Below are 25,893 nucleotides of genomic sequence, written 5' to 3' on the forward strand. Positions count from 1 at the left end.
CACCACTCTTGGCATGTCTACTCCTAAACGTGGCAGCCTTACAGCTCAGCACAAAGTTGCCATTCATTAGAAAGTCATTCAAACACCATGTTTCCTGGATGCAGGCCACATCGGGTCTTAGGTTTAAAAAAAAATCTATTTAATCAGCGTAATTCAGCAATCCTGCTGCATTCCAGGAAACCACTTTAAAAGTGTTATTAACTGTACCTATTAGTTGCTTGTCCCAGCACACAATTCTAATTGAGGGAAGCTGATAATTCAACTCCATTGTTTCAGCTCATCTTCAGCTTTTAAAATGAATCTTATTCCCCTGTCTCCAGCTGGGAGACCTGCCTTTCCTCAATGCTGTGGAAAACTAATAGGTCATAGTTTCCCTCCAGCAACTATTTGTTACTACTAGTTGCTACTACTTTCACGGAATACTGGGATTATGTAAATCCCCGTACAATGGAAAAAACCTCACTATTTTGTTGGATCAGGTTGGACACCACCTTAGACGTAAATGGCCACTGAAGACTTATGAGTGGGAGTGCATAACATTCACTATAGCAATATCACTACTTTGAATCATCTTCAATTCAAAACTTTCAATAAAAAAAGATAGTAAAAAAAGACCTATTCAGTATTACATATCGATCAAATAGGGCAATAAAATCTAATTTTGAGGTTACATTTTACACAGTCAGAGACAATATTTTGTATATCTCTATAGGGCGGAGCACATCTCAGAAGACAACAAATTCATGTTTTCCCGTATCTAGACGACTGGCTAATAAAAGCCAAGTCATTCAACAAATGTGTTCTACACACTCACCAAACTATCCAAATCTTACACAACTTGGGATTCAAAATAAACTATCCCAAATCTCATCTCCAACCCTCTCACATACATCAGTATCTAGGAGCCACCATAAACGCCTCCAAAGCCCTAGCATATCCCAGCCCAACCAGGATAGACAATATACAAGCTCTTATCGCAAAATTTCAAACCCAACACTCTCTTCCAGCAAGAGTGTTCATACAACTCATAGGAATGATGGCATCATGCATCTTCATTGTGCCTTACGCAAGACTTCAAATGCGTCCCTTGCAAGAATGTCTAGCACATCAGTGGAACCAGGCTCACGGACAACTTACAGATCTGGTGTTGGTGGACAGCCGCACACATCGCTCTCTCAAATGGTGGAACATAAAAAACCTGTCCAAAGGGCGGCCGTTCCTAGAGCCTCTTCCACAGATAGTGCTGACAACGGACGCATCACTCACAGGATGGGGAGCCCATCTCCTCGGACACACCACTCAGGGCAAATGGACAACTCAACAGAAAGTGCTCCATATCAATTACCTGGAACTGCTAGCAGTGTTCCTAGCACTAAAATCATTCCAACTACATCTCCACAACAAAACTGTCCTCATCCGGACGGACAACATGACAGCCATGTATTACATACAAAAACAAGGAGGCACACATTTGCTCCAGCTGTCCCAGCTCGCACAGAACATTTGGAGATGGGCCATTCCACAGAACATATACCTACTTGCAGAACACCTTCCAGGGGTTCACAATCAAATTGCTGATCTGTTAAGTCGACAAACTCAACAGATCCACAAATGGGAATTACATCCACAAGTCCTACTGCCCTTTTTCCAACAATGGGGCCAACCAGACATAGATCTGTTCACCACACACGAAAACGCAAAATGCCCAACCTTCGCCGCCAGGTTTCCCCACCTGGAGTCAAAGGGCAATGCAATATGGATGAACTGGTCAGGCAGATTTGCGTACGCTTTTCCGCCTCTCCCACTCATTCCATTAGTGGTACGCAAGTTCAGGCAACAGTCTCTCAAACTGATCCTAGTAGCTCCCACATGGGCACGTGAGCCGTGGTTCCCAACACTACTGGAACTCTCGCTAGTTCCACACCAAAAACTGCACCGCTCCCCTTCCTTATTAAGCCAGAACCATGGAGAAATCAGACACCCAGATTCAGCTCAACTGAATCTAGTGATCTGGCTCCTGAAGTCCTAGAGTTCGGTTACCTAAACCTGCCACCAGAGTGCATGAATATTATAAAGGAGGCCAGAAGACCTACCACTAGAGCCTGCTATGCTGTAAAATGGAAGAGATTTGCCATTTATTGCACTAACAATCATATAAACTCGTTGGATGCATCCATCCAAGACATCATTTGCTACTCACTGCACTTGCAAAGATGTAATTTGGCATACTCATCCATACGTCTCCACCTAGCAGCATTAGCAGCCTACTTACAAAATCGACAACACTTGTCTCTATTTAGAGTACCTGCGATCAAAGCCTTCATGGAAGGACTTAAAAGGATTATTCCTCCCAGATTACCACCCTCTCCAGTGTGGAATCTAAACATTGTTCTTACAAGGCTCATGGGACCCCCATTTGAACCTCTGCATAAATGCGAACTACAATTCCTCACATGGAAAGTGGCTTTCCTTATCGCTATCACATCCCTCAGAAGGGTAAGTGAAGTCCAGGCTTTAACCATACAAGAACCATTCTTACAATTACACCGCAACAAAGTGGTTCTTAGAACAAATCCGAAATTTTTTCCAAAAGTCATATCTCCGTTCCATCTTAGCCAATCAGTAGAACTACCAGTGTTCTTCCCAAATCCAGACTCGATAGCTGAAAGAGCTCTTCATACCTTAGATGTTAAAAGAGCCCTTCTTTACTACATTGACAGGACCAAATCATTCCGCAAAACAAAACAATTGTTTGTTGCTTTCTCTCCACCACATAAAGGCAACCCCATTTCCAAATCTGGGATAGCTAGGTGGATAGTTAAATGTATCCAAATATGCTACCACAAGGCCAAACGCACACTAACAGTTCCCCCTAGAGCGCATTCCACACGCAAAATAGGGGCTTCCATGGCATTCTTGGGAAACATTCCCTTAGAAGATATTTGTAAGGCAGCCACATGGTCTACAACACACACCTTCACTAAACACTATTGTGTTGACTATATTTGAAACTGCTGCAACCAATACAGGTGACCACCGCTAGGGGAGACACTGCTATATAGTCTATCCTAAGTGTGTGATCTGCAGCTCATATGCCTCGAACGGAATATGCTACTTACCAGTATGCATCTGTTCTTGGCATGTAGAGCTGCAGAGCCACACACGCCCACCCACCTCCCCGGGATGTGTATCTGTTCCAGCATTCACTTACTTAGACATCACACATGGACAGCTCTCTCTTTTCTACAAACTCCATCATTTCCCATCATGGCGAAAAACAATCTAAGGATGGAGTTGATGCCCATGCGCACTGTAGTCCAAGGGAGGAGTCACCTATCTCGTGACCAAAGACTTCTTCCGAAGACAACAACAACCTGCAAGCATCCGAGCCCAACACCAGATGGCGATCTACTATCCTAAGTGTGTGGCTCTGCAGCTCTACATGCCAAGAACAGATGCATACTGGTAAGTAGCATATTCCTTCTCCATAGGGTAACATTGACTGGTTTCTTCTGAAATTTCTTCTGTGTGGAGTTTTCCAAACTTAAAATATTCACCAAAAATCAGGCAAGTAACAAACGAAAATACTCACGTGCTATTAGGTGAGATCCCAGTGCTGGATCTTGATACCCAGCACTGACCCTGAAAAATATTCACAACCGTACTTACCAGTAGCCCAATTTTCTTCCATAGGAAATCATTGACTGTTTTTTCTATGAAATTTCTTCTAAGTGTCGATTTTTGCAAACTTCAAATATTCTTTAAAAATCGTACAAACTGTGAGAACGTTATTACTTACCTGTTTTAGATAGAGGTCCCAGTACTGAGTCTAGGCACCCAGTCCTGGATTACAAAAGTAATGAGAACATACTATACCTGCAACTTGAATTTTCTTCCATAGGGAATCATTGACTGTTTTCTATGAAATATTTTCTAAGTGTCAACTTTTAAAATAGCAAAATATTGCCTAAAAATCATAACAGCAACTAAGTAGACTTTTATCACTTGTTTCTAAGAACTGACCCAGGACTAATTCTAGGATCCAGTCCTGGAATTACAAAAGTAATCCTGAAAGTAATCTATTGCAAATAATTTAAAACTTCCATTGAACTCAAAGCATTATTGTGTTTGAAATTGTGTTGCCTATTGCAACAACCTGTAACTTTATACAAAAGCCAATTGCATATTGCAAAAGTATTTACCTAAAGCATCTCATCCTGAGAGTATATTTTGACACCTATTGGTTCTAAAATAAAACAAGCATATATTTTTTTATATATAAACCATTGGCCTAGAGTTCAGTTATTGAGTGTGTGAGACCATTTGCTGACTGAGTGTGTGCAACAAATACTTTACACTGTCCTCTGATACTGCCTTACTGCTCGACCAAGCTCCCACTTTAGAGAGTAAAGTTATAACTAACTTTAGCCTCTGCGAAACCTCTGGGGACTGTGGACTCTGTACACACTGTACCTATTAGGGAACAGTATATACAGAGCCACTTTCTCACACTCTACCTTTGACACCAAAAGGCTCGGAGCAAAACTTTAGACACCGAAACAAACAACTAAAGACAAAGATACTCTGTCTAAAGAGCCTCGATGCGATGCCCCGCCTTCGGAAGCAAAAAAACTTGTGATCAACCCTGATACAGTACATATCTATGCCACTCTTCCAAAAAACAGAAGATAGACCAGCCAGAGGACTACCATATTCCTCTCAAAAGCAAAAGTGTGGGTACGAACCCTTCCCCCACCCTACATTCCACCTCCTTCCACCACTGATCCCAATTTGCTTATCACACCATCAAATTCCCTACCACCACTCACAACTGACCCACAGGATGATGGGGCTGAGGATGAAGATCGAGACAGGCCACAGGACATTGACCCGTGGGAGGATTATCATACTGAGCAGAGTCCACATAATGACCCTGATTTGTATCCATCTTGACCCTCCCCACCTGACGATAACATTGGGTAAATTGAGCTCCTTAACAGGGCTGCTCAATATCGCGGGGTGGAATTACTTAAAGAGCCTTTAAGAAGAGGATTTCCTTTTTGAGACACTTAGTTCCTCTCAGAGAGCCACTCATACCTTACCTATGCTAAAAGGTATGTTGAAGCACACAGGCAAGATATTTAAAGATCCTGTGAGGTGTAAGAATATTTACACCTAGAGTGGAGAAAAAATATAAACCTCCACCCACCGACCCGGTTTACATCAGAGGTCAGTTACCTTTAGACTCACTTGTGGTTTCCAATGCTCGCAAGAGAGCTATCTCACAAACCACAGGTGAGGCTCCACCTCCTGATAGGAAGTCTAAGCTTATTGATGCCTCGGGCAAAAGAGTGGCATCACAAGTGGCTAATCACTGGCGCATTGCCAACGCCCAAGCTCTGTTGGCTCGCTATCATAGGGCTCATTACGATGAGTTAGAAAAACTTGTGCAATTTTTACTTGACTTATCACTAATACCTCAATCAGGTGTGCCCTGGATGCAGCAGATACAGCAGCTCATACAGTAAACACCAGTGTACTCCTAAGCAGACATGCTTGGTTGAGAATCTCAGAATTCAAGCCTGAGGTGCAAACCTCCATCCTCAACGAACAATTTGACAAAGAACATCTCTTTGGCCCAACGGTTGATACCTCGCTGGAGAAGATTAAAAAAGGCACGGAGGTCGCAAAGCCCATGGGGGCTTGTCAATTGCCTGCCTCTAGGGGTTCGTTTCGCCGCTCCTTTTATAGGGGTTGTTCCAAAAATGTATCCACCAAAAACCCCTCCTCCTCTTACAAGGGTAACAACCAATCCCCCTCTTCAAGAGGTTTTTTTAGAGGTGGTTTCAGAGGAAACAACAGTAAGGGAAGAGTCAGATGCAACTCCACACACACTTCCCCCGCAAACAAACAGTGACTTCCTTCCGTTGCACTCGATCATTCCACTCATGTCGGGGGACGTCACTCTCAATTCCTACCTGCCTGGAATTCAATCACCTCAGACAAGTGGGTCCTACAAATGATCCAATATGGTTACTGACTGGAACTTACATACACACTCCCAGATACTCTTCCAAGATCACATGCAATGTCAACAGAGCATCTTACCATTCTAAAGCAAGAGGTTCTCTCTCTTGGAAAAACACATTATAGAACCAGTCCCATTACAATACCAGGAGACCGGAGTATACTCCCTGTACTTTTAATTCCCCAAAAAGACAGATCTCTCAGGCCCATACTAGACCTCAGAGAACTGAATCTACACATTAATTCGGACCACTTTCACATGATCACACTAACAACTGCTCCCACTCCTTCAGCAAGGCGACTTTCTGTCCACTCTAGACTTGAAGGACGCCTATTTCCATATTCCCATTCACCCTGCTCACCGGAAATACCTCTGGTTTGTGGTAGACGGTCAGCATTATTAATTCAAGGCCCCCCTATTTAGAGTAACTACCGCACCTAGAGTTTTCACCAAATGTCTGGCAGTAGTCCCGGGTCATCTAAGGAGACAGCACATTCACTTCTTCCCTTACCTAGACGACTTGCTCATAAAAGCCAGCTCGCAGCAAAGCTGCCTACTCCACACACAAAAGACAGTCCCAACTGCTTCACGACCTTGGGTTTACTGTAAACCTCACCAAGTCTCCTCTCCAACCATCCAATACACAACTGTATCTAGGAGCCACAATAGACACTCAAAAAGCTCTTGCGTGTCCCATCCCAGTCAGAATCCGCAACATGCAGACTTTAATCTCTGTTTCAGTTGCAACACTCATTACCAGCTTGAGTGTTCACGTAGTTCATAGGAATGATGTTGTCTTGCATTTTAATTGTTCCTTACGTAAGACTTCAAATGCGTCCCCTCCAGGAATGCTTAGCACATCAGTGGAACCATGCTCAAGGTCAGTTATCCGATCTAGTGTTGGTAGATGGTCCCACCCATCGATCTCTGCAGTCGTGGAATACAAAACACCTTTCCAAGAGGCGGCCATTCGTCGACCCGGTTCCACAGATAGTTCTAACAGCAGACGCTTCGCTCACTGATTGGGGCGCTCATCTACAGAAACATACCATTCAGGGCATGTGGACTCTTCAACAAAAGCAACTCCTCATAAACCTTCTAGAACTTTTAGCAATTTTTCTAGCGTTGAAAGCTTTTCAACTTCATAAAGTAGGCGGAGCTGTCCTAATTCGCACACATGACAGCAATGTACTACATACAAAAACTGGGTGGGGTCACACTCTCTCCAGCTCTGTTTTCCCAGAGCATCTGGAGATAGGCCATACCTTACAAAATATATCTCCTTGCAGAACACCTTTGTAGGAGAGTAGGATCTGCACTTGTGTTGCCCCCACTTTTTTTCTGATGTATACACTGGTTTCTGGCTATAGTCTGGCTGGGTCCCTGCTAATCAGGGCCCCAGTCTACCTGATCTCTCTAAACAATTTGGTGTGCATATTAGATGCACTAGTGATTGGATACTGTGGTACCTTATGAGCACCTAGTATATGGTACCTTAGGTACCTAGGGCATTGGTACTTCACAGGCCTACCAGGGGCTGCAGCATGTATTATGCCACCCCTGGGAAGCACTCACAATCTGACACCACAGGCCTGCTACTGCAGCCTGTGTGAGGTAGTGTTAGCACTCCTCACTGAGGTATAGGTTCCTATATTTCACCATACACACACATATAAACCTATCAGTCACCCCTAAGGTAGGCCCTATCAATCCCAAGGGCAGGGTGCATGGTTTACTATGTGAGGGGGTGCTTCTGCCTGAGCAGGACCCCTCTGCAGCTGGCAGAGTCTATTCTCTGCTGCTGTTTGTGGATGCGGTTAAACCATATACTCTTAAGTGCATTATAACCTCGCGGTAAATGCTAACTTTGGAATGACTGCATCAAAACATGTCGTGTTTGGTGTCAAACAACTTGGAATCCTACACCCACACCAGTAACTGGTGTGGGAGTAGGATCCCACCCTTCTAGAGGGGACGACATGTACACCCTGTACTACACGGTAGAAATCATCTAGAGCCCTGGTATCACAAAATGGATGCCACCAGCACAGACACCGGGCTGCCCTCCTGCTGCTGACCGAAACTCGCAGTAGAGGGAGCTCAACAAAGGGTTTCCTGTCACAGGGAGGTGTCACCACCTCCCAGACAGGATTTAGTGTATTGGAGCTGGGTGGGTGCACTCTTAGAGTGCTTTGAAGTCCTGCACTGGGGGAGCAGTAGGCTCCTCTGTGCATATGCCAGCTCAAACCGGTTCAGGGGCTGCCTGCCCCTGTCCTGGCGCGAAACTGGACAAAGGGAAGTGGGTGTAACCACCCACTACCCTGGCCCTCCTAGAGGAGTGGCCATAGAGCTAGTCCCTCCCATCTTATCAGTATAAGATACCACACATTGCCAATGCAATTTAGATTACACCTGGACGACGCTCAACGAAGAAGAATCCTGGCCCTTCAACTTTCTACTATCTTTAGAAGACCGAAGGATCTCCCTTGGAGTCAAGGAGTGACTCCCCTGCTTGGCAGGCACCTAAAGGACTGAACAACGGTTGCAAACTTTACCGCTCCCGCTGGAGCCCGAAGTCCCTGCGTCCCCTGAAGCTGATTTCCTGACCTCTCGTCGGCCATTTTGAGTTCCCAGCGAAGCTGTGGCATCTGGACCCCACGAGTGACGAGGTACAGCAATACCAGGGAACCGTGCACTAATTTCGAGTGCAAGCCCTGAACGACGAACTACAAACTTGTGCTTTGGACCACTTAATGTCCAAGTCCCTAGCAGATCTGGAACCCAAGATCAGCGGCCTACCTCATCCCGAGTGACCGTGGGCTGCTCCTGAAGTTTCCCTGCGAAGGCGTCTTTGCGGTTGCTTGCCCGTTGGCTAGTAGCCCGCCCGAAGACTTTCTGAACTGCTCCAAGGGTTCGCCTAGTTGCTCTGGGCCTGCCCTCACTTACCCTCGCTGGGTAAGTCCATCGGACCTTGCTGGTCTGAACCATCCAAGATCTTCATTCCACACGAGACTTGCAGTTGCCAAGGTTTGTTGGCTCCGATCCGAGTGCCGACACCGCCATCAGCTGCAGACGTCGTGGGACCCGCCAAATCCAGCTGCTGGTCTTCCTCGATCTCTCCTGGACCGCGTGGGCGAAGAGACAAAACACCATCAGCGACGTGAAGAGACTCGACAGTTGTGGTCATCTATCCTGAAGGCCACCGATCACTGGCAAGTGACTCTGAACTCTGTCCCCTCAATTTCTAGGTCGCCTGCAACTCCAATCCATCGTTGGATTTCCACAGACACTTCACCCGACGACACAAGCAGCAAGACTTCAACGATTCCCATTGAAAGCAGCATCGCGACCCGACACCAAAGAACACCTCTGCACCCGGCTTCCCTGGGTGAGGTAACTCTGGCATTACGGTGCCCAAGTGCGCATTGGCTATCGAAGTACTTACCCTGTAAGTTGTTTGCTTGTTGTCCATTCCGAAGTGCCCTAGAACTGTAAAATACAAACCGCGACATTTTGCATTGAAACCTATGAGAAACCCGCATGTGTGTTTAGACACTGCACGCGCCTCCTGTGGGCTGATTACTTACCTGTAAACACTGCAGCAGTGAAGCCCCAGCGATTCCCAAGGCCCTAGGCCTCCTCATATTGCAAGTCGAGTTTGCCATACCACTATTTTAGTATATGGTCTGGTACGCCCCTAGGGCTACAGCCATATTTGTGCTTAATTTATTGAGAACTGTTGATCTTTTGAATGTTTACCTGGCTCTAATCTCATAAAGAGATTAGTAGAGTATATTTAGAAATAAATACATATATATTTGATATATATACCTGTGTGGTGTCTTTTCATTTGGTAATTCAAGAGATTATAAGGTAAAACAAGCTGCTTTACATTCCTCAGAGACTTAGCCTGAAGGCTGCTCTCCACAGCTACCACTAGGATAGCTTTCTTTAAAAGGTTGTCTTTAAACCTATCTACCAAGAGTCGAATTGGACTGGTGCAAGGTGGCCACTATAACTAGTGACCAGCATATGCCAGGCCAACTTCTCACAACCTTCTAGGAGTAAACAACCATATTGCGGATCTGCTCAGTCGCCAATGACACTAGATCCATGAATGGGAACTCCACCCTCAGGTTCTCCTCACGTTCTTTCAATTGTGGGTCTTCCCAGGCATAGATCTGTTCGCCACCTACCTAAACGAAGTAATACCCAAACTTCGCGTCTAGGGATCCACACCCATAGTCCAAAGGCAATGCACTGTGGATGAATTTTTAAAAATATTTTTAACAGAGTTGTATATACATCGGGGATATTTGCTTATGCTTTTCCGCCTCTCCCACTCGTTCCATTAGTGGTTCGGAAGCTCAGACATCAGACCCTGACACTAATCCTGGTTGCTCCCACATGGGCCCGTCATCCCTGGTTCACAACCCTCTTGGAGTTGTCAGTAGTTCCCCATCCAAAACTCCATCTCACTCCCAATCTCCTCATTCAGAACCATGGAGGGATAAGACATTCAGATCCCAGTCAACTCAACCTTGCGATCTGGCACCTGAAATCCTAGAGTTTGGCTACCTTAATCTTCCCCCAGATTGCATGAATATCATCAAAGAGGCTAGACGTCCTACCACAAGGGCATGCTTTGCAGCAAAATGAAAGCAGTTTGTCATTTACCGTAATAACAATCAAGTCAATCTGCTAGACGCTTCAATGCAAAACATAATTTGTTATCTATTGCATCTACAGCGTTCCAATTTAGTGTATACATTCATTCACTTGCATCTTGTTACGATAGCTGCATATCTTCAGAACAGACAACATTTTGTCTCTTTTTAGAGTGCCTGCCATTAAAGCTTTCATGGAAGGACTTAAGAGTCATTCCCTCTAGACTTCCACCTGCCCCAGCGTGGAATCTCAACATCGTTCTTACAAGACTCATGGGTCTGCCTTTTGAGCCATTGCATAGATGTGAACTGCAGTTTCTCACTTGGAAGGTAGCTTTCCTCATAGCTATCACATCTCTAAGAAGTGTGGGTGAGCTTTAGGCACTAATAGTAGAAGAACCATTTTTACAAATACATCAAAACAAAGTGGTTCTTAGGACTAACCCCAAATTTCTACCTAAAGTCATTTCTACCTTTCATATAAACCAATCTGTTGAGTTACCTGTGTTCTTCCCCCAACCAGATTCTGTGGCAGAAAGTGCTCTTCATACCTTTGAATGTAAAAAGAGTTACTTTATTACATTGAAAGAACAAAACCTTTTAGAAGAGTAAGCAACTTTTTGTTGCTTTTGCTCCACCATATAAAGGCAATCAAATATCAAATTCTGGTATTGCAAGGTGGATAGTTAAGTACATTCAAATGTTATGCAAAAGCAAAACGAATGTTAACAGTTCCCCCTAGAGCACATTACACACACAAACTAGGGGCTTCTATGGCATTCTTAGGAAATATATCAATAGATGACATATGCAAAGCTGCAACATGGTCTACACCTCACACATTCACAATACACTATTGTGTAGATGTGTTAGCTAGACAACAAGCTAGAGTGGGCCAGGCAGTTTTACGTACATTATTTCAGACCACTGCAACAGATCCAGGTTAGCCACCGCTTTGAAAAATAACTGCTACATAGTCTATGCATAGCATAGGATCTACAGCTCATATGCCTCGAACGGAAAAGGCTACTTACCCAGTATGCATCTGTGTAGGATGCTGGCTCTGTATATACTATACCAAAGTGAGGTATAGTGTGCACAGTCCAGTGGAACCCCAAAGGTAGGCAGAGGTAAAGTTAGATAGAACCTTACTCTCTATTTGTGGTAGTGTGGTCGAGCAGTAAGGCAGTATCAGAAGACGGTGTTAAGCATGTGTTGTACACACTCAGTCAGCAAATGAATTCACACACTCAAAGACTGAACTTCAGACCAACTGTTTTTGTATAAAAATATTCTTTTAGTTATTTTATATTCTAGAACCAAGCAACCCTGGCACAGGTAAGCAATAAATACTTTATAGTAGTAATGCAATTGAAATACAGTTTGAATGATAATTGTATATGAACTTTGGTTTGATTTACAGTATGGATGCAGAGAAATGCAATACTTAGTAAATGCAGTGCATAGACTTATAGGCTCTTTAGTAAAATAGCAGGTAAGTGACTTTTGAGATTACTAGGCTTAGAGAGTAGTATACCTAGTTACTACTCTGGGACATTTATTGAAAACGGGTAAATAAAATCGTTTTTGTTCGATTATGCTATTTTAAAGAATTTCTTTGTTTTCAAACTCACACTTAGAAACTTTTCACAGAAAAACAGTCAGATATCCTATGGAGGAAAATAGGGTTATCGGTTTTGAGGTAAGTATTTGGTAGTGGGAGTTGAGGTTCTGGGGGTGCACTCTAGTTACACCCTCAGCGGCACTAGGGCGGCCGGGTGCAGAGTCCTGAGGCCCAATGTTATCCAATGGGGGATAGGGGGCCTCCGGTTGGTGGCTGCTGGCAAGCAGCCCAAATTGGCTGTGGGAGCAAAGCTCCTGGACTTTAGCTCAGGGCAAATGGGGAAACAAATTAACACCCGGACCCGACACTAGATGGCGATCTATGCATAACATATGACTCTACAGCTCTATATGCCAAGAACAGATGCATACTGGGTAAGTACATTTTCCTTATTTATAACCGTATATTGTTTTTTTGCTAACTGTGGATCTATAATGGGTCTTTGTTTGGATTCCATTTCTTATGTTTTCTGCGGCCCTTTTCATTCGCACTGGGGATGCGCGGAAATGAGGTCTTCTGATTAGCAGTTATGAATTAATTGGACACGATCCTGAACAACGTTCCTTTGGGATTATCGTTGCCTCATATATGGTTCCCTTTCTTGCTGTGTAAAGACCTTCAACTAAACAATAAAAAGTTGGGAATGGCGGGAACCTTTACTGTTTTGATTGTCCAGAATTTCATCTTCAGACAAACTTATTTGTAGAAATCCTTTTTTTTACATTTCACATTTTTCTTTGCTTGTAGTTCATAACCACCTATTTTGGCGTCAAGCCTACTAGACTGCTCTAGCTGTTGGGTTGCAAATGAACTGGTGTGAGCCTGTTAATCGCTTACAGGGTCTAGGAGACTATCCATCGGTTACCCCATCCTTGCTTTTTATCCGATGGGTTTACTTGTCCATCTTGTTCCATGTTTTGTCCCTCCCCTACTGCATAGCCCCTTTACCATCCTCGAGCCGGTTCCACAGATTGTGCTAACAGCGGACGCATCGCTCTCCGGCTGGGGAGCTCATCTATTACATCACACCATGCAGGGCAGGTGGATGCCTCAACAAAAGTTACTCCACATTAATCACCTGGAGTTACTAGCCATCTTCCTAGCGCTCAAGGCATTCCAGAAACAAATATCAGCCAAAGCTGTCCTAGTCTGCACCGACAACATGACAGCCATGTACTACATACAGAAACAAGGCGGGACACACTCCCTACAGCTCTCTCAACTAGTCAAAGCATATGAAGATAGGTTATTTCTCAGAACATTTTTCTCCTAGCCCAACATGTCCCTGGAGTCCAGAACAACATAGCTGATCTGTTAAGTCGTCGGACGCAACAGATTCACGAGTGGGAACTTCATCCGCAAGTTCTTCAACCATTTTTCCACTTGATGGGGGGCAACCAGAGATAGATCTCTTTGCCACACACGAAAACGCCAAATGCCCAAGCTTCGCCGCCAGATATCCACACCCATTGTCCAAAGGAAATGCGATATGGATGAATTGGTCAGGCAGATTTTCGTGCGCTTTTCTGCCTCTCCCACTCATTCCACTGGTGGAGCGCAAATTACAGCAACAATCACTGACTCTCATCCTAGTTGCTCCAACATGGGCCAGACAACCATGGTACACCACATTTCTGGAACTATCCGTAGTCCCGCACCAAAAACTACACCTCTCCCCACGCCTCTTAATCGAGAGCCGTGGAGAGATCAGACACCCGGACCCAGCTCAGCTCAACCTTGCGATCTGGCTCCTGAGGTCTTAGAATTTGGTTACCTTAACCTTCCCCCTGACTGTATGAACATTATCAAGGAAGCTAGATGCCCCACCACTAGAGCCTGCTATGCAGCCAAGTGGAAACGATTTGTGATATATATTCACAATAACACCATCAATCCTCTAGATGTGTCTATTCAACACATCATAGGTTACCTACTGCATCTCCAAAGGTGTAACTTAGCATACACATCTATTAGGTTACACCTCGCTGCCATAGCAGCCTACTTACAAAATAGACACTTGTCGCTATTCAGGGTACCTGCCATCAAAGCATTTATGGAAGGCCTCAAACGAATAATTCCTCCCAGGGTACCACCCTCACCTGTGTGGAATTTAAACATGGTTCTCACAAGACTAATGGGCCCTCCTTTTGAACCTCTGCACAAATGCGAGCTACAATTGCTAACATGGGAAGTCGCTCTCCTAGTGGCCATTACTTCCCTTAGAAGAGTCAGTGAGCTACAGGCACTAACTATTCAAGAACCTTTTTTACAACTTCATCATAGCAAAGTGGTTCTCAGAACCAGTCCAAACTCTTCCCTAATGTTATTTCTCCCTTCCACCTCAACCAGTCTGTGGAGTTGCCAGTATTCTTCTCGCAACCACAAACAGATGTAAAAAGAGCACTGCTTTATTACATTGAAAGAACCAAACCTTTTCGCAAGACCAAACACCTTTTCTTGTCCTTCTCACCACCACACAAAGGTAACCCCATATCAAAATCTGGGATAGCAAGGTGGATTGTCAAATGCATACAGATTTGCTATCACAAAGCAAAATGTACATTATCAGTTCCCCCAAAAGCCCACTCTACCCGAAAGATAGGGGCTTCAATGGCATTTTTAGGAAACCTTCCCTTAGATGACATCTGCAAAGCAGCTACACCGCACACATTCACAAAGCACTATTGTGTAGATGTGCAAACAAAACAAGCCAATGTGGGCCAGGCTGTACTCAAAACATTATTTCAGACTACTGCAACAGATACTGGTGGTCGCCACTCGGAAGGGGTACTGCTATACGATCTATGCATAGTGTGTGATCTGCAGCTCATATGCCTCAAACGGAAAATGCTACTTACCAGTATGCATCTGTTCTTGGCATGTAGAGCTGAAGATCCACACACGCCCACCCACCTCCCCGGCTACCCGGCTTTGTTCCAGTACTATCTTATTTAGATACAGCATACATGGGCATCTTATCTGTTAATCACAAAAATCCATCACTTCCCTGCTGGCGAAAAAGATGGAACAGATGCCCTTGTGCACTATCATCCAAAGGAGGAGTCCCCTATCTCGTGACTTCCAAATACTTTTCCAAGACAAAAACAAGTGCAAACATCTGGGCCCAACACAAGATGGTGATCTATGCACAGTGTGTAGATCTGCAGCTCTACATGCCAAGAACAGATGCATACTGGTAAGTAGTATTTTCCTTTTCTTTTTAGTTGGGCACTCCACCAGAGTGCATGCTGCTTTTCAGCTCTTTAGCTTTTTCCCACTGCCCTGTGCGCACTCTGTGTTGTATTCTCTTGTGTGCTTCTCCCACGTGCTCCTTGTTGCTGTCTCCCTCCCTTGCTTTGTTTTTATTTAGCCCAGCCTGCTGTCGTGAGCCCTGAGCACGCTTACAATGTAACGTTACCGCCAACAGTGGCTTTATCCATGTGCCTTTTGATTGTCGATAAAAAGAAAAGAAAATTGAAACCGCATCAGAAAAAGCATTGGCAAAGGCAGTAGGTTCCGAAAGAGCGTACCTTTGGATTTGCCAATACTTGTTTATTGAGGTGACAGCTCTAAATTGTTTTGCATTTAGATGCTACTGTTAATTTACTATGCCATTTGTTTGTTTTTTTAGGAAGGACCAGCCACAGTTCTCACCACTGTCAAGAAAAAAGTGAAAAACGTTGGCATCTTTTTAAAGGTGAGAAGACTGGGGTGTACAAAATACATAGAAGCCTTCTGAAAAATCAATGGGAACCTTTCCTAGGTGAGGAAGGGATCCAGCAATCACCCAAGCCATGATGTTTGTTATGATTAGATGGCTCAACATTGGTGGGCTCACTGATGATGCGAAGCCCAGTAGTGAAATCACTTGCTCCCAGTTGGATATTTGTAACGAAAAGACGTTGACAAGACTAGCCCTGTTACACTACTGTCCTTTCTTTGTGTTTGGGACAATGGTGCCGGTACCTGGTTGACCAATGTTGTTTGCTATTGCACAAATGACCTTTTGACATTGTTTCTCAACTTAGGATGAGGAAGAGGACAAAAATGAGGCTGCAGAGAGGACAAGGGTAAAGCTACCTTTTCTACACATTTGTTCTGAATATATTTTCTGTGCTAAAGATGCATGTTTATGGCCCTGTGCTGTCTTATGGACAGTTCCCATTCTCATCTTTGCGTAATTAATTGTTGTGATGTAGTGTGATCTAGCTCCACAAAGTAACAAAGCACTGTTCAGGTTATTCTCCCGCACCCCCTTATTCCTCTTTCATATGTTATTTCTCATTCCCTACCCCAAAAATATCTGCCGTGATTGCCATGCCCGGTTTGTGATCCGGTCTTGATTCTCCTTCCCCATCAATAGAAAGAAATGACAGCTGAGGAGAAGAGAAGAGCTCATCAAAAGGAGCTTGCTAAGCAGTTGAATGAAGAGGCTAAACGCAGGCTCACTGCACAGAAGGGGGAGCAGCAGACACAGAAGTGAGTACGTGTTGCAGCTGGGCTGATATTGTATTGTATTGTAAATAAATTTATAGGGCGCACAGCTACCCACCATGGTGTCTCCCGGCGCCAAAGGTGGAGAGGCCAACTGAGATAAGTGTCTACTGCGAGAAGAGCCAAGTTTTCAGGCCCCTACGGAACTGTGTAAAAATTAGTTGAAATTTTAGAGATACTGGAAGGGAATTCCAAAGCTTAGGGGCCAGGTGAGAAAAGGAGCGGCCCCCCATTCTCACCAATTTGAATCTGGGGATCACATAATTACCCTGGGAGGCTAATCTAAGAGCGCGGGAAGGGGCGTAAGGATGGACCAGTGAACGTAAGTACAGAGGTGCCGAGCCATGTTTGATTTTAAACATGAAGCAAAGAGCCTTAAATTTAATGCGGCTCTCTATACGCAGCCAATGTAAGTCCCGCAGACAAGGGGAGATGGAAGATCTCTTCGGGACCTTGCAGAGGAGCCGGGCGGCAGAATTCTGCACCAACTGGAGCTTCTTGCGTACCGCCTGGCTACAACCCAGATAGAGTACATTGCCATAGTCGAGGCGAGAGGTTACAAGAGCCTGGAACACGGTACGTCTTGTTAGAACGGGAAGTAGCCAAAGGATTTTTCGAAGCCACCTTAAGATGGTAAAGCAGGTGGCTGAAATGCTGACAACTTGTTGGCGCATAGTTAAAGAATCGCCAGCAAGAAGCCCAGGTTGCGTACATGCGTAACCGGTTGGGGTAACGGACCCATTACCAAGGGCTAGTGATTAGGGCCCCAAAGATGTTTGTCCTTGCCCAGTATAACTATTTTGGTTTTGTCATCGTTAAGTTTTAATAGGTTAGCCTGCATCCATTCAGCCACGCGACCAAGTCCCTCCTGAAGTGTTGAAGAGGAGCACTCCTTGTTTGAGGATAGGGAAAAAATTATCTGCGTATCATCTGCGTAAGAGTAGAGAGATAGTCCCGCCTCCTCCACTATCGAGGCCAGGGGTCGTACGTAGATGTTAAAAAGCATAGGGCTTAGCGTAGACCCCTGGGGAACCCCGTAAGCAGATGTACGGATAGAGGAGGAGCAGCTTGATGAACAGACCTGAAATGAGCGCTGACACAAAAACGAGGCTAGCCAGGACAGAGCCGACCCAGCCACCCCAGCATTTTTTAATGCGGTGAGAAGAATAGAATGGGCCACCGTGTCAAAGGCGGCGCTCAAGTCAAGCAGTATCAACGCCATGGTTTCGCCTTGGTCCAGATGACTACGTAGAGTCTCAGTGACCCCCAGTAGGGCAGTGTCTGTGGAAAAGTTCGTGCGGAAGCCTGACTGAGAGGAGTGCAGATAACCTGTTGCCTCTACATGGGCAGTTAGATTAATATTAACATGTTTCTCCAAGATTTTTGAAAACATCGGTAGCAAGGAGATAGGCCGAAAGTTAGCAAAAATTTTGGGGTCCGCCCCAGGTTTTTTCAAAAGAGGGATCACCATGGCCCTCTTCCAGTCAACGGGAACAGTGGACTCCCGAAGAGAGGCATTAAGCAATTCTTGAATCACAAGAAGGGGAGCTGGTGCGAGCTGGCCAAGAATGGTAGGAGGCATGGGATCTAAAGGGGAGCCAGATTTCACCTTAGAAAGACAAAGGCGTAGAGACTCTTGGTCCAATAAAGGCCATTCAGAGATCACTTCCTTGGGAGAAGGGCTCTCACCATAAATAATGTGAGAAAACTCACTTCTGGGCAGTGGTGTACTAGCTGCCAAGGAATTATGAATGATTTCGACTTTGGTAGTAAAAAAGTCAGCGATCTCATTACATTGGGATTCCACAAGTGTTGGAGGGGCTGGAGATGTATCAGCCCCTGCCAGCTTTTTTATCATAGAGAAAAGAGCCTTGGGGCGATTACTGGCCTTAGAAATGGATTCAGAGACGAAAGTCCCTTTCGTTTTCCTACAGGCTAGATGATAATGTTTTAGAGCTAACCTATAAGTTAATTTACTCTCTGCTGAGTAGGTTTTCCTCCAACACCTTTCCAGGTGTTTGCACTTGGCCTTCATTGCATAGAGGAAGATGGTGCTCAATTGTGGATGACAGCCACTGAGACACCTCCAAGTTCAGAGAGGATAAAGGACCATAGATGTCAGGGCATGTAGATGTCAGCTCAGCGTTGAACTTATCCAAGTTCTATTTAGACCACGCTCTAAATTTAGCAGCATTAAGAGGGAAAACTGGTGGAACGACGCTAACTGAAGTAAAACTGAATTGAACAGCAAAGTGGTCGGACCAGATAAGGGGGAGGGGTGGAATACTACAATCCAGCGAGATATTAGATAAAACTGGATCAAGTAGGTGTCCTGCCTGATGGGTGGGTCCCTGATTACGTAAAACTAGATTAATTGCCTCACAGTCGGCAAGGAACGCTTTGCTCAATTTGTTATTAGTGTCTTCTAAATGAAGATTGAAATCACCCAAGATAACAAAGTTTGCCGCCTTCAAAACATAAGGAGCTATCTGCTCTGAGAATGAAGAGAGCCACTGGGTGGATTTATCTGGGGGACGATAAAGGAGAATACCCAAAATGGTAATGTGAGGTGAAAGTGACAATTTAAACAGCCCAGCTTCACAGTCTGAAAATGGCAGGGCTTCTAACCGGCATGTGTAGGTATCTTTAAATATAATTGCGATCCCACCACCTCTCCTAGAACTACGGTCTCTTCTCAGTATAACATAGCCCGGTGGAAGAGCACTGGCCACATCCGCACAGGAACTGGCGTGAAGCCAGGTTTCTGTGAGAAATAGTGCATCCGGGAGAGCGGTGCTTAGGAGATCAAATATATGTTCCTTGTTTTTTGGGAGGGACCTACAGTTAATACTCCAGAAATTAAAAGTGGTGTTTACTGACCCCAATGAAGCTTTTGTTATAGAGGGTACAGATTGTGTTTTGTCTCTGTTATGGTTAAATGTAAAGTCACAGCCTGTGCAGTTGGCCAAAGGTCTAACTGACAAGTCAGACGCCATGCAAACGCATTCCTTACCCCGTAGGTGATACAGTTCCCCAGCAGAGTATTTGCGGCATAGACTGCAGTCCCACTCGTCAGGGACATTATTTCTGGGCGCTGGGCGCTCTAGGGCGCGGACGGGCGCAGACGGGCTTGCCTCGGGCGCGCCTCCGGCGCACCATCGGCGCACCAGCTGCGCACGCGCGCGGCGCGCTTGCATCCGGTTGAATAAGTAGCAGCCGGTGGAGCAGGGGGCGTGGCCCAATGCGGAAGAGACCCGCCTACCACACTCGCGGATTAGGAGCGAGTGATTGGGGGCGTCTTAGCAACACAACACAGGTAAAAGCCAATGTCTCCCACGTAGGTCCCCACAACCCTACACAACAAGCGCTCTATTCAGCAAGTTAAAAAATAAGGAACAAGGTTCCTGTGGTAAAAAGTTTTTATGTGCGAGTATGTGGGCAAAATGGTTGGCTCAGCGGCAGCGGAGAAAAGATCACAGAGGACCGCTGCACGCTAGCACCCGCCTGAATAAGTAGCAGCTGGTGGAGCAGGGGGCGTGGTCCAATGCGGAAGAGACCCACCTACCACACTCGCGGATTAGGAGCGAGTGATTGGGGGCGTCTTAGCAACACAACACAGGTAAAAGCCAATGTCTCCCACGTAGGTCCCCACAACCCTACACAACAAGCGCTCTATTCAGCAAGTTAAAAAATAAGGAACAAGGTTCCTGTGGTAAAAAGTTTTTATGTGCGAGTATGTGGGCAAAATGGTTGGCTCAGCGGCAGCGGAGAAAAGATCACAGAGGACCGCTGCACGCTAGCACCCGCCTGAATAAGTAGCAGCCGGTGGAGCAGGGGGCGTGGCCCAATGCGGAAGAGACCCACCTACCACACTCGCGGATTAGGAGCGAGTGATTGGGGGCATCTTAGCAACACAACACAGGTAAAAGCCAATGTCTCCCACGTAGGTCCCCACAACCCTACACAACAAGCGCTCTATTCAGCAAGTTAAAAAATAAGGAACAAGGTTCCTGTGGTAAAAAGTTTTTATGTGCGAGTATGTGGGCAAAATGGTTGGCTCAGCGGCAGCGGAGAAAAGATCACAGAGGACCGCTGCACGCTAGCACCGCCTGAATAAGTAGCAGCCGGTGGAGCAGGGGGCGTGGCCCAATGCGGAAGAGACCCACCTACCACACTCGCGGATTAGGAGCGAGTGATTGGGGGCGTCTTAGCAACACAACACAGGTAAAAGCCAATGTCTCCCACGTAGGTCCCCACAACCCTACACAACAAGCGCTCTATTCAGCAAGTTAAAAAATAAGGAACAAGGTTCCTGTGGTAAAAAGTTTTTATGTGCGAGTATGTGGGCAAAATGGTTGGCTCAGCGGCAGCGGAGAAAAGATCACAGAGGATAGTTTAGTGCTTGGGCGCTGGTGAGCTGTAAACAACCAAATGGCTTGGAGGAGAAGTTGCCTATCCTTTTGCGATCATGGTGGTGTTGTATAGTAGTCAATAGTAGAGTTTTAGGATAGGTTATTAAGAATGGGAGACAAGGTTATTAACTGAATTATAGCTTGGGGTTGGTCTTACCTGCTATATGTTCGCATGGGTGGTTGTTTTTGTGCAGGATCTTTTATGTTTGTTCTCTGACCCCTGAACTACCATTTACTAGTGTTCCAGCTGGTATATGTAATAAATTACTTGGTATTGATTCTGCACCTTGACAATTTTTACAATAGAAAAATACTACTTTTAATATCTGAGAACTGAACATTTTTTAGAAACCTGTTTAATTAAAGACTTTAGTTCTTTTTAAAATAGTCTTACAAGACAGTTGTGGAAAAAATAAAATTGTAAAAACTACCCAGAATGATCCTTCTAAAGTCTGACCGAGGAATAATAATTTTTTTTTTAAACAAATCCATCCTTTCTATTATAATCACTTCAGATGTAAATTGGACAGTAGGTATGTATAAGTAGGTCACCCAGGAAGTTGATTACCATATGTTTTTTTTTAAATTTTGATTGCATCTGTTCGAGAGCATAAAGGTACTTCTATACATACACACAAGATTGGATTATTCTCCTCACTCCTTTATGGAAAATTTATTTCCAGTCTCAAAGAGCAGGTATTGAATATTATCATTTCTTTGAAACAACCTTTTTGCTTTGATGAAGCTCTTCCAGCTTCTCTTATCTGAACCAACTTCCAGGTTTTCACTCAAATGTGTTGCCATATAATAAACACCTCTCTGCAGAAGGGTACACTAACAAGCATTAGCATAGCCAATAGGTCTCGCCTTTGGGACTCTTGTAAGTTTTTGTGCCCCAGCGATTGTCTTTTGCAATGTTTTTAAGCTGTTGAAGAGCTCTATAGCACCACTCTACATTTGCTCTACAGCACCACTCTACAGTACCCCTTTACATCATCAATCTAAAGCACCACTGTCCAGCACCACTGTCCAGCACCACTCTACAGCACCAGTCTACAACACCCACACTCTACAGCACCCCCACTCTACAGCGCCACCACTCTACAGCGCCACTACTCTACAGCACCAGGTAGGGCTGGGGCAGAGTCACTGACTTCAGCGCTGAAGCAGAACGCGCCCTGGAGCCATTTTATAGTGTTCGGTAGGGCTGGGGCAGAGTCACTGACTTCAGCGCTGAAGCAGAGCTCGCCCTGGAGCCATTTTATAGTTTTCGGTAGGGCTGAGGCAGAGTCACTGACTTCAGCGCTGAAGCAGAGCGCGCCCTTGAGCCATTCCACTGTGTTTTCATTTGTTATAGCAACTCTGCACCAGAGGGACACAAATATGGATGGTAAAACTTCCCCGTGAGGAGGACTTCAAATTGTAAAAATAAAAGCGACTGTACAAATTAAAGCACTACATAAACATGGCACTGCGAAATTCGCCACAGGGCCGCACTGCACCATTTCCTTGCAGCTATGCCCCAAATTGTCATCTCTTCAGCTCCAGGTGACAACAATATGCCCTCCTCACTCATTTGGCTACAGAAAAAACCATTTCCAATTGGCCTTTCCACAAGGCCCTTCTCTCCACTGCGCAAGCGAGACACATGCAAGAAAAACACACTGCAAATATTTAGACAAAAGGGTAATCTTTTCTCACGTTTTGGAAATCTTCCATTGGAGGTGCAGGAAGTGCCTACATTCTGTTGTGAGAGTTCACGCTTCGGAATCTTGCTGAGGAGATAAAAATGTAAGACAGACTGGCCGGTGCAAGCCACCGAAGAAGCTTGGAGCCAGGTTGTTGACTAATAGGGGTGTGGGGTGATTGCATAATTTTTAAGCAAACAACCCTTCTGGGCACCCAGAGACCCGCTGTTGCATTGGGCGTGTGAAAAACAAAGGCAGACATTTTCCACTGTTGTGAGTACGCAAGAGAAACATAAACAGCACTGTGCATGTTTTGAAAAGCAGTAGACTCTGTTTTTTTAATGTGGTGCTTCGCCATCAAGTGAATTCTTTTGCTCCATTGCTGGTTTACGAAACAAAATGAAACACACTGGATCCCCGTTTGGAGATTCCAATACAGTAGTTGCAAATATGGTTCTGCTGCACCTGGATGTGGTGCCAAATGTTTGATTCCGCCGTTTCAATTCCCGGCAGAAAACGAAAAGAATATTTGTACTGGGGAAATCAGATCAGCTCACACCAATCTACACCATTAGATACAAATGGATACAACTCGCAACGACTACAACTTTGCTTCACAGCACATTCGCGCGCCGTTCAGGGAAAACCCCATTCACTGCTAGAGGATTCGGAGAAAACAAGAGCAAACAGGTCCAAAAGAATTCATGCTTGTATAGGCAGTGTGCGATGCGTATTACAAATTGTAATGCTCCCTTCAGCGCGTTTGTGTAATGCAATTTTCTTGTTTTTCTCGAGCACTGGACTTTACAGGGTTCCTGAACCCCAGAGTTCCGCATTCTCAGCTGCGCATGGCGGTTGTACCCACCCCTTCTTGCAACGAAGCGAGCCTGTTTGATATTTTACTCTTTGAGCCTTTATTTATAGTTCCTTTGTCGTATGTGAAGTACCAGCTCATTAAAGCACGCGTTTCGTAGGGTTAAAGTTCACACCAGGCAGTTCTGTAATAAGATCTCGCGCCTGACGCCTCATCACTGCCAGGAGTGCCAAAAACGCCGACAGAAGCTGTGACGTCATAAACATCTAAGAACATTTGGAAGTGTGCCAAGCCAGGAACGAGATGCAACAAGTGAGGTAGCACCACGGGTTAGCGCACGTTTGGCAGAGAAGTGAGAGAGAGGGTGGATGGGTATGAGAGAGAGAGACCGAGAGAGAGAGACAAAGAGAGAGAGACCGAGAGAGAGAGAGACCGAGCGAGAGAGAGAGACCGAGCGAGACAGAGAGACCGAGAGACAGCGAGAGAGACCGAGAGACAGCGAGTGTAACGCCCTGAACGTCTCAGGATCGTTTAACAGACACGACAATGAGGACGCAACCACTAGTGAAGGGTTAGTTGTTTTAATGAAGGCAAATATAATACAAAGAATAAACAAGTTATAGTCACTGGAATCCTCCAGGCTAAGTACGTTACCAGCCCACAGCACGGATGGTCCTAACCGTCCTCTGCATATACGCCGGTCCCGGCGTATGCCAACAGAGGGCAGAAATGAAATGGCCGACAATGCCAATCGGTAGGCTGTGAGGGGCACGAAGAGTGTTGGGGAGAATCGAGGAGTCAGGGAAACACCCAGCCGGGGTCTCTACCTGAAGGGAGCAGCCGCTCAACCTCTTCCTCAGACTGCACCGGGACGCGGAGTCACCTCCTGGTGATGCGTCACCGATACCCCAATCACAAGCAAGAAGACTGAACCGAGAGCAGCCGCTCGATCGATCCTGTGGACTTCCGAGTCTGTAACGCGGCAAACACCTCCTGGTGTGCGTTACAGCTGGCAGTCCCTGTGTCTCTGGTCGGGCTGGGAGTTACGACTCCAACCAGCAAAAGCGCCACTGCGCTTGGACTCAGCCGAGTCAAAAAGCGAAGCTCAATGGTTGACCGGTAGAGCTTCTGGGTCCTTCACAGGTGACGATGGGGCAAGACACGGCCCAGGGAGTAACGACTCGACCTACCTCCGTTCTTGCCTTACTGGAGCACCACTCCGGAACACTGCTCTTCACGAAGCAGGTACGTCGGTGTGAACACAATATCCGACAGCGTTGTACCTCCCGGTTCCTCCCTTTATAGGGCGTGTTTTCCTTGAGTTATGTAACAGCTCTCCTGTTTACATAAGGGCGTGTTTCCTTGAGTTATGTAACAGCTCTCCTGTTTACATAAGGGCGTGTTTTCCTTGAGTTATGTAACAGCTCTCCTGTTTACATAAGGGCGTATTTCCCTTGTATGACAGGAATTCTTGACAGTACATCCTCCCTCTCAGCGGCTCCCCACGGGTCCAGCGCTGGCAGGAAAACGCCGATGGAACAAGGAGACCAAGCGCGGAGCATGAACCCCTTCAGCCGTTTCCCATGAATGCTCCTCCGGGCCATAGCCTTTCCATGCAACCAGGTACCACAGCTTCCCCCTGCGCCATTTGGACGCCCGTACGCCCGACACTTCATACTCCACCTCCGACTCCACGCATACCGGCCGAGGTGTCCCAGACGGCTTGGAGGGTGCTGGTTTGAGCAATGATACATGAAAGACAGGGTGTATCCGCAATGACTGGGGCAAGCACACCTTCACGTTCACGGGACCCATACACTTGGTAATTCGATAGGGGCCCATGTACTTGGGATGGAACACACTGTTCTTTCGAAACCTCATGTTTCTTGTGGATATCCAGACGTAGTCTCCAGTGCGGTACAGTGGCCCGGGCCTTCTCTTCCTATCTGCCGCAGCCTTGTATCTTCTCTTGGCCTCTATTAGGACAGCCCTTGAGCGCATCAATGTGTCTTTTATGTGTGCCACCCTGTCCGCTGTGGCTGGAATCCTGTCCTCTCTGAACGGATGTAGAAATGGCAAGAACCTGGGATGTTGGCCATAGTTGCTATAGAACGGAGATGACTGTGTGGAGCTGTGAGTGGCGTTGTTATAGGCTATCTCTGCAAC

General features: G+C 45.8%; 1 protein-coding gene across 1 annotated transcript in view; it reads left to right on the forward strand.

Moving 5' to 3' along the window:
* The window catches only part of LOC146869281 (FACT complex subunit SPT16-like), a 358,428-nt gene that overhangs the window by 100,221 nt on the left and 232,314 nt on the right, over positions 1 to 25,893 (forward strand). Inside the window, exons 2-4 of the mRNA XM_085646892.1 lie at positions 15,951 to 16,016; positions 16,348 to 16,389; positions 16,683 to 16,798. Of these exons, the coding sequence (XP_085503018.1) occupies positions 15,951 to 16,016; positions 16,348 to 16,389; positions 16,683 to 16,798 (224 nt within the window). The remainder of the gene's footprint in view (positions 1 to 15,950; positions 16,017 to 16,347; positions 16,390 to 16,682; positions 16,799 to 25,893) is intronic.

The sequence above is a fragment of the Triturus cristatus genome, chromosome 1_1, assembly GCF_964204655.1.
Source record: "Triturus cristatus chromosome 1_1, aTriCri1.1, whole genome shotgun sequence".
Lineage (NCBI taxonomy): Eukaryota > Metazoa > Chordata > Amphibia > Caudata > Salamandridae > Triturus > Triturus cristatus.